The sequence below is a fragment of the Taudactylus pleione genome, unplaced genomic scaffold, assembly GCF_031769625.1.
Source record: "Taudactylus pleione unplaced genomic scaffold, aTauple2 ptg000711l, whole genome shotgun sequence".
Classification (NCBI taxonomy): domain Eukaryota; kingdom Metazoa; phylum Chordata; class Amphibia; order Anura; family Myobatrachidae; genus Taudactylus; species Taudactylus pleione.
Genome location: NW_028285113.1, coordinates 7,824,529 through 7,839,010, shown reverse-complemented (window position 1 = coordinate 7,839,010; position 14,482 = coordinate 7,824,529). Strand labels below are relative to the sequence as shown.

General features: G+C 44.2%; 1 protein-coding gene across 2 annotated transcripts in view; it reads right to left on the bottom strand.

Moving 5' to 3' along the window:
• The window catches only part of DYNC2H1 (dynein cytoplasmic 2 heavy chain 1), a 480,449-nt gene that overhangs the window by 279,464 nt on the left and 186,503 nt on the right, over positions 1-14,482 (bottom strand). For both annotated transcript variants that reach the window (XM_088456705.1, XM_088456706.1), the window contains exons 50-55: positions 13,817-13,925; positions 6,763-6,876; positions 5,059-5,201; positions 4,665-4,737; positions 3,273-3,427; positions 628-765 (exon numbers count right to left, since the gene is read on the bottom strand). In XM_088456705.1, the coding sequence (XP_088312831.1) occupies positions 628-765; positions 3,273-3,427; positions 4,665-4,737; positions 5,059-5,201; positions 6,763-6,876; positions 13,817-13,925 (732 nt within the window). The remainder of the gene's footprint in view (positions 1-627; positions 766-3,272; positions 3,428-4,664; positions 4,738-5,058; positions 5,202-6,762; positions 6,877-13,816; positions 13,926-14,482) is intronic.

Below are 14,482 nucleotides of genomic sequence, written 5' to 3'. Positions count from 1 at the left end.
GTAATGTGACTTGAAAGATGCACTTGAGTAGCAAAGTTCATTGTTCCTTGTAAATGGGTCTGTTAAACAGTACATGGAGTAATATTTTGTTTCATTGGACTTCATGGCTAAGAAAACTGAACATATCCATTGACTTGCCTGTCCTCATTTTTATCATACCCCTTTTACACCAGAGCTAAAATCCGGGTTATTGCAGGGTTAACCCGGGTAGCTTCTTAGTGTAAAAGGGGACTGGGATGGATTTCCACGTCAAGTGACCCGGCAATCCAACCCATGTTACTTGCAGGGTTTAACGTTTAACACAAGAATAACCCGTGAAACCCTGCAGTGTAAACGGCGCGATCCGGGTCACGATGACCTTGAGCACGCCGCATCCCAGCTGATTGGCCGGCTTCAGTGACATTTGGAGATGACGTCATCTCCAAGCGTCCACTTCCACGCCGGAAAAGCCGGGTCGCTGCAGACTCGGCTCCGGTGTGGACGGCGCCGACTCTGGAATTTCCTGGGTCTGCACCAGGCTAAATACAGGGTCTGATCCGGTTTGGAACCCTGTTCCAACCTCCTGGTCAGACCCAGAATTTAGGTATAAAAGCAGGATAACTGAGCAATATCTCATCACAGGATTACCTGCATTGATGTTGTGATCTCTTGCAGAGCAGAATCAGCTTCAGCCTGTTTAGTTTTTAACAATAAGCTTTGTTCCCCAGCTTTTCCTTTAAGTTCATCTACAAGAGACTTTGCCTCATTGAGTTTCGATACTCCAGCCTAGGCAAAAACATATCATTACCATGCATTCAAATTAGATTCCAGGTATATTATTGATATTCTGAACTCTGAAATATATCCATGCTAGAACAACCCACATAACATTTAACTTAAGTACCCATACAGATGTGTCCTTATACATCTTTGCTGCAGTAGCGCTAAAAAGCCCCTCTTGGTGCGCTAGGTCCCATGAGACCTTGCTAGCATCAGGCATCTTATTTTGCGGCTTTTGTTGCCGAAATTGCATCTAAGTTGCAATTTGATGAAACTAGGACGTAAGTGTACCTCTCTTATTTTATGCAAGCTTAATAAAAGTTAATTTTTATGTGAAATTTGAAACATGTTATTTCATGTAAGAGTGCCCCAACAAATGGTCTTTCTTCTCTTTCTTTGTGTCCATACATGTTTTATACTAGGCTTTGGGAGCACCACCAATAATATAAATTAAGGAGAATTATTCCAGAATATGTATTATGATTGGTCTACTTATTAATTCATAATTACTAATTACCATTTATGCTTTGGGTCACAGTCTTTTGTTCTGTGCGGATTCTCTCTCTCTTTTTGTTTGTACAAATTAAACTAGGACGTACCAGCAGACTTTGCCGATTTATTTGATATGTGACGCTTGTATATCTTTGTGCGACTCAGTCTCTGAATCTGTATTCAAAGTGCTACAATGTAGCGGCCGCAGCTTTTTTCAATCCAAGTTTCATTGTGGTTCATATACAGACTCAGGTGCACAAAGATATACAAGTGCTGCACATCAAATTAATCAACACAGTCTGCTGGTACGTACTAGTCGCATCGTATTGTGTCATGCACGCAATTTCAGAAAAAAAGATGCCAGACTGTAGCAGAGTAGCATGGGATCTGGTGGCTCACTAACGCCAGGCAAGTCGCGCTACATGGCGTATTGAGGATAGATGTATCATCATCATACTACACATCCCTTGTGTAGTAGCCACATGAAAAATGGTATGTTCACATTAATCTCGATTATTTCAGCTATCAAATGATTATAAACAAGACTGCTCTGGGAAGTACAATTGGTTAGATACCTCATTTTTCCCAAACCTAGGTGCGCCCGAACCACACTTAAGCAGCACACAAATGTCAGGTATATTTCTACGATTTCTGAAGCTCCTAGCTGTTGTTGAAATATTAATTTTACGTAAAAGCAGATAAAATATGGTTTTGGTCTTTGTTCCTATTTGACGTTTGCACCCACCTTTTTAGTCACATTGCTGTTTGAATACCCCTGCTGTTTTGGCTTTCATTTATAATCTAACCAGGCAATTGCTTTTCCTGCTCACAGGATACCACAATTCATGTACATACTAATGAAACTACACAAGCCCCCCTCCAGATTCCTGAGAGGGATTTTAAACTCCTATTTAGCTGTTTGGGAAGAATAAGAACAGAACCTCAAAAGAACAGAACTTGCAATATAACCATAATCTCTAGACAGTCCGTTGCACAGGTTAAAGAATCCAGGCATTCGCTGGGTCGCTAATTGTTGTGGCCAGCATTGCCATACTTTTTTTTTTTTTTTTAAGTATCCTTCTCATACTCCCCCACCATGTCTGTCCCTCTTCCCCTCTTATCTTGCCCTTCCCAGTCTCTCTCCTCCATCCTCTCTCCCGGTCTCTCTCTCACCCCCCTCTTACTCCCTTCTCTCTCTCACTGTGATTCTCTTTCTCCCCAGTGACTTTTTCCATTTTTTGTTTTTTTACATCTTTTGGTCTCTACTCCATCTCCTCCTTGCTTTCTTCCCTTTACTCCCTCAGCCAAGCACATGCCTTCACTCCTATTAGTCATCCAAGTGCACCCCTTCACTCTCTCAGGCAAGTGTGTCCCTCCACTCCCGTCCCTCAGCCAAGTGCACATCTATAATCTCATCCCACAACTATGGGTACCCCTCCTCTCAGTAGAAGTGCCCTCCTGATCTCTGGTAATCATTGGTGGCAGTGAGAGCTGTGAGCAGAGGACACGCTCACCACCGCCCGGCTTGTCAGTGTGCATGTTACTGTGAGCAGAGGACACGCTCACCACCGCCCGGCTTGTCAGTGTGCATGTTAGGGAGTTAATAGCAGTATATAGAACATATAAGCAGGATCTACCATATTGGTTGAATCGTCAATGCAGAATAAAAAAAATAAATAAAAAAAACCACAGACATCAGTGGATTGTGCCTCCAAGAGAATAATACTGTAACATTTAAATAAAAATCTCTTAGAAATGAGAGTACATATACTATTGTTGGCAATAAAAAGATAACAAACATTGGGGAAGTGTATGAAAACTGAATATAATTAGCAACCACCTTGGCCCAAGCATGGAAAGACTTAACCCCAATTCTATTTAAAAGTGTTGAATAGTGAAATAGTCTCCTGTCCCGATAAAATTAGGCCAAACATGCCAATGTGCTATTTGGCGATCAGATAATCTTCTGAATTCACTAAATCTATGGAATGAAGTAGGCTGAACCCCTTGACTTACTGTACCTGTAAATGTTTTTGTTTCTTGGTCAGTTCCGTTTTCTTTCTGCTGAAGAGTGACCCGTACACACGAAGGAAGGTCATGTACCGCCTCGGAGTGGCGCCATGTGCTTTGCAAGACTCATGAATGGTTAGGAAGGAATTATAGAACTCAGCCTCTCCTTTACAGATAGAGATGGGAAAACAAGATAATACAGGACTACTGAGGCCTAAGAGTACAGCACGTAGCCAGCCAGAATGTTGACACCAGAATGTCAACATGTTGTGAATGTCGACATGTGACACATCAACATACACAATGTCAGCATGGTCATTATGTTGACATTCTGCATGTGGACAGTACATTTTAGTGCTAGATTTAGGTTTAGGGCTAGGGTTTAAATCAGGGATGGGGAACCTCCTGCCCGGGAGCCTTATAAGGCCATCGGTATCATTTGGTCTGGCCCTCAGAGCTTTTTTCTGCTAGCCTCATATGGCTAGCAGGATGCCTAGAATGGCACACTGCAGCCAGAATCTATGCAGCAGTGCCACCTGGAGCATCCTTAGGACGCGTCAGACGGTCACACCGCTGCCCTTACAGCTCCCCGTAGCATCCTCAGGATGCACCGGGCATTGCTGTAATCACTGGCGATTGTGGCCCCGTCCCCATGTGACATCACGCAGAGGGGATGTGGCCTAGACCGGGCCTGCAAATAATGTTATATATATATCAAAATGGCCCTCGGCAGAAAAAAGGTTCCCCATCCCTGGCTTAAATAGTGAAAACCACATGCACAATGTTGACACTGTTTATGTTGACATGACATCCATGTCGACATTCTGAATGTTTACATAACACCTGTATAGCATATGTTTCACCCTTCTCAGTTTCGTGGAGCCATCATAAAAGATTGTGTGTGTATACAGTATGTGTGTATGTATGAGCGTGTATGTGTATGTATGAGAGTGTAGGTGTGTGTACAGTATGTGTGTGTGTGTGAGTGTATATATGAGCGTGTGTGTGTATGAGTGTATGTGGGTTCATGTGTATGAGTGGGTGTAAGAGCGTGTGTATGAGTGTATGAATGAGTGTGTTTGTGAGTGTATGAATGAGCGTGTGAGTGTGCATGTGTGTGAGCATGTACAAGTGTGTATATGAATGAGAGCGTGTGTATGTATACAGTATGTGTGTATGTGTATGTAGGAGAGTGTAGGGGTGTGTGTACAGTATGTGCGTATGTATGTGTGTGTGTGTGAGTGTATGTATGAGTCTGTGTGTGTACATGTTTATGAGTGGGTGTATGAGCATGTGTGCGTTTGTAAGGGGAGGGGGGGATTGGGAGGTTTGCCACTATCACACTCCCATACTGATTTAGCAATCTCCCAATGTCGGTAGGTAAGGTACAGCAGCAGACTTACCCGGGGACTTCCTGTGCTCAGAGCGCTGACTCTTCTCTTGACCTGTTGTGTCTGAAAATAACATCCTAGGAATCTGAAAAAAAATGCATAAAATTCAGAGATATTACTCTACTCATTAACTAATAATAATAGTTATTACTATTAACAACTCATCACTACGCTACGTACAGTGCAAATCCACATTCTAAAATCTATTTTATCCCAGTGCCAGCTGCTTAGGGCCTTCACTGTAATAGTGAGACTGCAAATGATAAATCAATTTAGTGAGGAATAAAACTCCTGCTGAAATTAAAGCGAGGGGTAAGCAAAAATGTCTAACATAACTTTGTAAGTGATCCAACAGCCAATCTCCCATTAATATGAATTCTAGTTACACATCACCTAGGTACCATACCTTCTTCATACTCCTGTCTGACCAGCCTTCCATCCACTGCACGGAGCATCTCTTGTACAGCGCAGGATTACTCTCACAGTTTATAGTGAAATTTGGATTTGTACAATCCATGATGAGGACAACATGCAGATTCTGCAGGACCCCTATAATAAGGGGACAGATACAGGGGGATAAATCTATTTGTTGCAATACATATGTTAGTGCACATATGATCAAAAACTACAAACTAATGTCAGTGGCCCTCATTCAGAGCCGCTCGTTAGCGGCAGTACGCTCGTTCCGAGCGATGTTTGCACATCTGCGCATGCGTACGGTTTTTAGTACGCATGCGCGAACCAGTCAGTGCGGCCGAAAATCGTTGGTACGCAATATAGCGAGGGCCTGCTATTTTGAGTGACAGAATGAGGCGTATGTGGGTGGTAACAGGGGAAGGTGCTTGAAAATGGGGAGTGGAGATCCGAACGCAGGCGTGCTTAAAGGTCAAAACGGGCGTTTTATGGGTGTGCATATTTAAAACAGCAGCGTCATTGACCACGTCACTGGGTTATTTTATAGCCAGAACTGCTCGCAAATTTGTGGTAGCAAACACCAACCACAAGAATAGCGAGCAGTTCATACGCTGGTCGATGTACTCGATTAATCTAATAAATAGCGGACATGATGTAGGATGCGAGCGGCCAGGGGGCGTTTTTAACAATTAAACGAGCGTATGTTTTGCTCGCTCGTTCAGACTTAGAGGTGTGAACAGACTGCAATGTGCGTACGGATCATTTGAATAGCCACCCCTTGTTTTTAAACGAGCGACCACAAATAGCGAACGGCTCTGAATGAGGGCCAGTATCTGTCCACTCTAAAAGAGATGAGATGTCTATTGCAAAACAATGTAACCCTTAGCATAGATTATAAGGATATTAGCAATAATGAGAAGTTCCAACACCACATACAGTACATGGCACAGAATATCAGAGCATACTTGCCTATATTGTATCTCTACACTAGGAAGTGAACGGGATGCAACAGATCCACTCACTCTTCCGATGGTCCTGGGGACTACCCAAAAAAAGAATCAGGTGTCTCCTGGACCTTCCGGGATAGTAGGTATGGTAAGTGTGAGGATCCGGGAAGCTGTTCTACTCTCCCGACAGTCTGGGAGGTTACCCAGACATACCAGGATAAAAGGCATGTATTAGAGTATCTTAAATATGTTTAGAATCTATGATAGGAAGAGGTACATCCTTATATAATAGACATCTTCCTAGTTTTGAATATACAATTAATTACAGCAGTACTTACTACAGATATAATTTATAGGAGTTTACAAATGTATTACATATTTTAGCAAGACAAACTCAGTGACTAGTCCAGAAACCGTAATACACCAGAGGTGCTATAGCCTTAGCTTACAATAAAATAAATGCAGAATACTGTAGTTTTGTCATGCTTACTGAGATATGCATTTCTACCGCAGAACATAGGGAACATTTATGCAACTGGTGCCCAGGTAACTGTACAGAAATAAAGTACTGTACCCTACAGCAGACAAGATGTCTCTTTCTTTCATTTCCTAATCTATAGCAGACAAATGACAACATCTGATTGGTTGCTATAGCGCACCTCAACTAGTGCGTCAGTTTTAATACATTACCCCCTTTACTGTTTAATGGACACATTTACGAGGATACGGGGGGCAATAAAAGTGCTTACGGAGGGTATAATAGGCAAACAATGGTCCTGTAAAGCCATCTTCAGATGCTTGGTCTTTTAATGGCGATAGCAGAGGCTCCAGTTCCTCCATAGTATATAATCCGGGAACCTCCCCTGTACAGAAGGGAAACGTGAGTTCTGGTTATATGAGAGTGGGAAACTATGCAGAGGGTAGATCACTGTGTACAGTCAGTATATCGTACAAGTATAAGTCACCAATCAAGATTAACATATGAATACGCAGCTAAAATTAAACATTTTATAACATGTACCCTTAATGGGACACGTTTTTCTTTCTAAAATAAAATGTCCCACTGGTAGACTATCGGGTATATGTCAGACTCTAGTTTGTAACCTCTTCCCATTCTATTGGGTATATGTCAGACTCTAGATAGAACCTCTTCTCATTCCTCTTTGCACACTTTAAAACTGGAGATACAGAGCACAAACTGATTAAAACCCATCAACAGGTTTATTTGGGGACATTTCTTAACCCGAGTTTCCCTAACTCTGCTATTATGATCCAGGCATTAAGGATATCTATGCTTGAGCACAGGTGACTTAATTAGCACCTCAGCCAATTTGATTTAATGCTGTAGCGTCTTCTTTAGACAGACGAAAAAAACTGCCATAGGGCTGATGAAAACGTTGATGGTGCGACAGACGTAATTTTAGCGCTGCAAGCGGGAATCTCAGAAGGATCAGACTTGGCCAGGGAATCGGCGTACAGAAGAAGACTTGGTTGCAGCAAAGGATGCAGACGCCGCCCCTTGATGTGGTACGCTAACTACTTTTCAAAAATGTGTTGTCCGACAACCATATTATTCCAAAACAATTTGCGTTATCATTTTCAAATGTAGATTTGGTCATGAACAACCTGCATATAGAATTTGCCTTTTTGTAAAGGTAGATGACTGCCAAAGCTGAAACCGCAAAGTATTTCTAGGTGATCTTTATATAAAAAAACAGGATTTTGGTACTTACCGATAAATCCCTTTCTCCGATTCCACAGGGGACACTGGAGTTCAAGACAGTGGGGTATAGACGGTGGTAGAGTAGAGCCTGGCACTTAAATAATTTAGAAGTGTGACTGGCTCCTCCCCCTCTATGCCCCATCAGCCCCAGTTTAAGAACTGAGCCCGAGAGGAGACGGAGGACAAAAGGAATATGAGGAGAAGGAGAAGACCACAGAACGGAACAAGACCGACTGAAGGAGAACACAGGAACCCACTGCAGGGAACACATGCAGTCACACAACCATATAAGGACCAAACAAAACGGCAAGTACGCAGCGCTGGGCGGGCGTCCAGTGTCCCCTGTGGAATCGGAGAAAGGGATTTATCGGTAAGTACCAAAATCCTGTTTTCTCCTTCATCCACTAGGGGACACTGGAGTTCAAGACAGTGGGGACGTCCCAAAGCCAACCTCCCGGGTGGGAAGCGCGGAGAACTTGTTGACCCTTCTGCCAAACCAAAGCCGGGACCGCCCAGATACGGAGGCCCAATGGAAAGGCAAGAGCTGAGGATCAAGTGCCGTAGAGCCAGGAGACAATGAGAACTCCTTGCTGAACAGTCACAGAAATTCCAAAACCTACTGCGTAAATCGAGTGGAAAAAAAAAAACGACTAGCCAGAGAACACCCGCAGATGAGAGGCATCAGAACACTGCAAGCCCAGCTGAAACAGACCAAGCCAGAGCGCAGGAAGCAGAGAACCCCAACCAGAATCCATAGGAGAAGGGCAGGAACACGAGAACAAAACTCGAGAAAACAGGAAGCTGCAACAGTCGCAGATAGCAGAATCCCAGCACTGCTGGACTTAAATCATATAGATGGAAGTATAACGATACCAATCTACAGATACAGAGCTGATCCTGTCCACAAACTCCAACAAAGAGTATGCAGGGAGGCAAAAGGCAAGACCGAACAGTCACCCTGAACCATCCTAGATGTCCAACTATTACAAGGTTGTTAACTAGCGGAAGGGTTAGACCATAGAAGTCTCCAACGAGTAGAGATCCCACTGGACATGAGGCGGATTCGAGAGGATTGAGACTACAATTCCTTTCAGAGGGTCAGACAGCAGAACAACCCATTCTGAGAACAGAGGGAGAAAAGTCACTGAAACCCTGCAGCTGAAAAGAAAACCACAGCCACAAACTCCAAACAACTTCCAACATGATGGAAGTGCGTGGTCAGTAGCAACTGCTGGCCCGAACATAGTAAAAAAACAACCAGGATATCCTAGCGGTAAAAGAGCATGGATGCAATAGCCACCCAGGGAGCGCTACCAATATAGGGAAGCATCCCATACAGCAAGGCTAGAGCACTAGGACAACTATGAAGGTACCAGTCAGGCATCTGTCAGTGTGCTGAAAATCTCAACAGATACTGAACAGGAAAACCAACCAACCAGGCCCCCTGCATAGAACATAGTGACTGTCACACTGTAATGTAAAGATGTGCACTAGCCCAGAGATGCGCTTCAGTCCATAACCCCAACAGATTTCAGTAGAATAGTGTCACTAATCTCAATGTTGGAACTATGCACCCACACACCAGGAAAACTCTAAAGTGTAGAGCCACCTGATTAAAATAGTGGATGGCTGCTAGGACAGCAGCTAGGGTGCGGAAGGGAGAATAACGCTATGTATGTCAGGTTGCATGAAATAGGAGCATCTTCCGAGGCATTAGTAAGCTCTTACCTGTGAGCGACCAGAAGCTTTCTGGACGCTATGTAGAATGTCACTGACCTTTTCCATCACACAGTAACCTGCCACGTTAGGTATAGAGTAGCTTCAGTGGGCTGAGACCAATGTCTACAGCACGGACTTCAGTCTGGAGATGTGCAGTAGAAAATACTGTAGAAACTAGCAAAACGTTAGTGGAGACAAGAAGGTCGTACAACAGGACTCTATACCTGAGCATGTTCCATTAGGGATGTGTATCCATATAGAGATTATACATATACCCCAAAAACAGTCTGCTAGTGTAAGTATCCTTACATTAACACTTATAACGGTGAAGTGCATATTATGCCCACCAATCTAATACAACCCAGGCCTGACCCTGCCTATATCAGCGGGTGGCCATAGGCCTTCATGTAATTTAATTAATTAAGCCCTGAGGATGGAATAGAACCTGGATTCTCTATGTACTGATAGAAATGTACCTAGGGGCCCTTTAGAGACTCCTTTTATTGAGATATGCGACAAGACAATAATATGGAGTACCAGAAACGATACTGAGAAGGGTACCTATACATAGACATAGAATGTGTTAGTTATCCCAAGTAAAGAAGGGACATATCTTAGGAAATATTCATACAAGGAACGGTTATAGTATAATATATATACCCACGTACACACCGACAAACATAATTGCATGAGAAGGCAATCTCTTTGAAAGGAAGAGTTAGTGCCAACATAGTAAGTTTACTTGTCAGACTCCTGCACCAGGAGATCAGAATGCCATATATATGTCCTGCATTCTTGTTGTATGTTTGCTACCAAGTGCGCTACTGGAGTGTAGTTGTAAATAATAATAATAGTAATAAGGTCCCCCGAAAAGGGGCGCCGTAGATAAAGACTGACGGGAACAGAACTAACACCCCAGGAGGGTGTAAGCACATATCTTTATATACATGTGTGGACACACAAGAAGGCCCCAGTCATGTATAGGGTCCATACTAGAAGCAATGCCTTAGGGAATTGTGACTATCACTATGTAAGCTGCAGAACATGACTCTAGTTTATAGAGCCACTATTTAATATGTATTGATAAAGCCTACAGTTTCTGTAATTCCCAGGCGGCTTCCCATCCGTGGAGTTATAGGTAACCTAATGATTGTGGAAGTATAGGCATCCTACACACACACACACATATATATATATATATAAAACACAACCAAATCCCTAGGGAGAGATAGTGTAAAGTGGAGTTTTGTACCAACTACCGCTTCAGGAGAGTCAAGCCTCCAGTTGCAGCATGCTAGGTATCAGACATAAAACTGATCAGAACAGATCCTACCCTTGTTCTTATGGTAAGGATAAAAAGTGATATCCACATATGCATACCTACATACAAGATTAGTAGGAGACAATTTTTTATTTTTTTTTATTTTTTTTTTAACTAAAACATGAATCATAGTAGAGCCATAGAAGGAACTGAGCCCCAGGACAAAATTCACTCCAGACATGTATATGTTCTAAGGCAGGGCTTAGTATAAAATACAAATATATATACACATTCATGTGCCGTGGGTGGCCATCATTCTGCTACAGCATTGGGGCAGGATATTTTTGTAGCGCGCTGTCCCAGACTGGTATCTGTTACCGGTAACCACCTCCCTGGCAGTGCGTCACTAACTTAACCTAGTGTGTGCTGCCAAGGGAGCACATAAGATATAAATCTATATAGATGCACATATGCATACCTTTTAAGGGAAGCACAGAAGGCTGGTGAGAACTGGAAGTTTTTAAAACCAGCCTATAATTTAGCGTATATGCATGTTCATTTAGGCAGGGTAACTAGTGCACCATGAGGTAGCCTTCACAGACTATGATAAATATTTCATAGATGGGACTAGAACCCACTGTGTATTGCTCACCTGTCCACTGCATTAGCTGGTTGCTATTCAGGCTCATTCCGGGCGCGGAGTGCGCGCTAACCGGAGAGCAAGTCCGGAAGTCAGGCAATTAGATTAAGCTAGGCACCCCTTGCTATAGAACCAAGTGAAAGCCTGACAGGGGTTAATACCCAGCGCTGCAAAACGGCGGGACTATGTCCAGTCCGCACAAAGCTTTCATGTGCATTTGGATCCAAGTACTATCAGACGAGATCGGGCGTGTTCATGTAGAATACAATTACCCAGAGCCACTAGCTACAACGCAGAACTCGCCTCCATGTGAGAGGAGACCGGAAAACTATGGCGTCGCTGGAATGCAGGCCGCACCAAACACAGGTCCCTTTCCTTATATAACTAAAGGAAAGCCCTACTGGGACTTGCCAGCTGTACACTATGGTTGCACAGGCTGTTCTTGCGAGCAAAAGGGGGTGGGGGCCACGGTGTCTCCTCTTATAATAGGAGAGCTGTGCATAGTTACCAGAGTGAGTGCGGCAGCACCACATGTCACAACCCCGTTAAGTAACACCTCCTCTACTAAACAAGAGAGGTAAGCAATATGCAGCTAAGGTGCTGGGCAGGGCAGGAGACATGGACCCAGCGGGGTTCAGTTGCGGCTGGCCCCACTGACTCTGGGAGGGTCGGGGGACCCGAACACAGCCAGGTTCAGCTGCGGCGGGCTCTGCTGAATCGGAGGCTGTATAAAGCTTTCCCTTTGAAGCGGGAAGCCTGATAGTGGCCGAACTGTGTAGCATAAATATATATTCCACCTGACTAGCACCGTCCCCCAACAGAACTGCACAAGCGGAGTTATAGTGCACCCTCTGAATTACTTAGCATGCGCAACTGCGTGTGGGTGGGTGCAGCAAATAGCTGCACTGCAGCAGGTGTAAACTAACTAAACTGTGTGTACCCAGGTGTTTACCACTGCCCTTAAGAGGGAAGCGGGGGTGATCTGGCAGGCACTGGTCCGTGCTGAAATCATCACTGAGCCTCCAGCGGAGCAGCCACTTAGGGGCCCAGACCTCTCCCTGCATCTCATGCGCTGAAGCGTGCGGCCACTACGGCAGATAGGTGGAGAAGGGCGGCGCCTGTTGCTCTCTAGGGCGCTGCAATGGCCGTCGGACCTAAGCCCCGCCCCTTCACTGCCGGGAACGGAGCCCCGGCACTAGTGCCGACCTTTGGCTGCTCTGTAAGGAGCTGCTATAGAGGCTGTATACTGCGGGACTTAATTAAGGCAGCCCGCGTTACAGACCCCCCGAAAGCCAGCGCTGGTGCTAGAGAACTGCGCTGCTTAAAAGCTCTTTACTAGGGGAGCGCTATTATGGCAGCCCCTGAAAGCCGTGTGCACGCGGCAGTTGAGGGAGAGCCCGACCACAGATGGCGCCGCTAGTATGCATGACGCACCAATAAACCTACGCCCCCCAGCTTGCTCTGGTGTTCTCACCGGGATGCCTAACTTCGGAGGTCAGGGAGAAGTGGTGCAGGGGGGAGGGTTGGGTCTCTCCTAACGGTGACAGCGCAATTGTCACTGAGCCCAGCTTTTTACAACCACTGCTCCTGCTAATCAGGAGCAGTGGTTATACTTACAGGCTGCTGCGGCCGGGATGCTGGGCTGAGGGGGCGGCGAGGAACCTGGACACATGCCGATGTCAGCAGTGGCGGGTCCACGCAGGGTCCGATGACTCCATGATTGTGCCCCCTCCTCAGGGTCACCGGACACAGGCTGCAGTAGCCGTGTGGTGCCCTCCCGGCGGCTCCCACGTAGCAGGCAGACTGCCACAGCAAGCAGCCTGCCTGTCCTCAATGCTTGTTTAAATTATGGAAAGGCTGGAGACAGCCTGATGTGCGACCGGCTCTCTCGGGCACATTCTAAAAACTGGGGCTGATGGGGCATAGAGGGGGAGGAGCCAGTCACACTTCTAAATTATTTAAGTGCCAGGCTCTACTCTACCACCGTCTATACCCCACTGTCTTGAACTCCAGTGTCCCCTAGTGGATGAAGGAGAAATAATCAGACATCTGCTTTCATTTCAATTCTGTGCAATTTCAATACAAATAAATAAATAAATAACTTTTTTGATCGTTTTGGGTAGGGTGCTTTGTTGTGGGAGGAAAAATATGCAAACTACTGTAATTCTGTTTCCTAAAAACTCAAGAACAAGGTATAACTTGTATGGGCACTGCATAAAATAATTACTGATTATTGATCGTAATATGTGACCAGCCCAAAAAAGAAATAAACTCAGCAAAAGGATTAAGCAAACACTGCTAAAAATAATCATAATAATAATTAAAAAAAAATATTATTTACTTGTCCATTCATTGCTTTTTTATCTCACAATAAAAAAAAAATACAAATAAACCCTGAACACAGCAGCCCTGGAGTAAGATGGAGACAGATGATGGAATGAACATCTTGTGGGACAGTACCTGATGACAGCAGGCTGTTGATCATCTCTAAAATTGTTGGATGGACAAACTGATAGTCCTCGAGCAGAAAGACTGCTTGCTGTCCCTCAATGCCTGCCACCTGCATGACCTGAGGACAATGGGAGTCTGGGTATGTCATCATGGCATTAATAATAATCACAGACATTCATGTCAGACACTGCAATGAGGAAGCTGAATGGAAACGACTGCTGCTCTGGCTGAAGGCTTAAACCCAATGTTACTGTAGAAGTACGTATGACTGCAGTTTAATCTGTCCCGCTACACACAGTAAATAAAACATAACTTGAATATGTCAGGGCCGCTAGTGGAGGACTCAGAGGAACTGTTATAAGAAAGAGAATTAAATATATATATATATATATATATATATATATATATATATATATATATATATATGAGAAGTATGAAATCCTGCAATAATATTAGCATAGTCTGGGGAATGCTACTGAGAATAAAGTCAGTGCACAGTAGAGTAATATTAAAGCTTTAGATATACATATACAGATATAACTTACAGTTGTTGAGACCTTAAGTTATACAAATATATATGAAAACCTAATGTTTAGGATATGTTTAAAAAAACATGGTGGGATTTGTTTCTTGTTTAACCTCTTCGTGACCATCAACTTTAACCACGTTTCATGA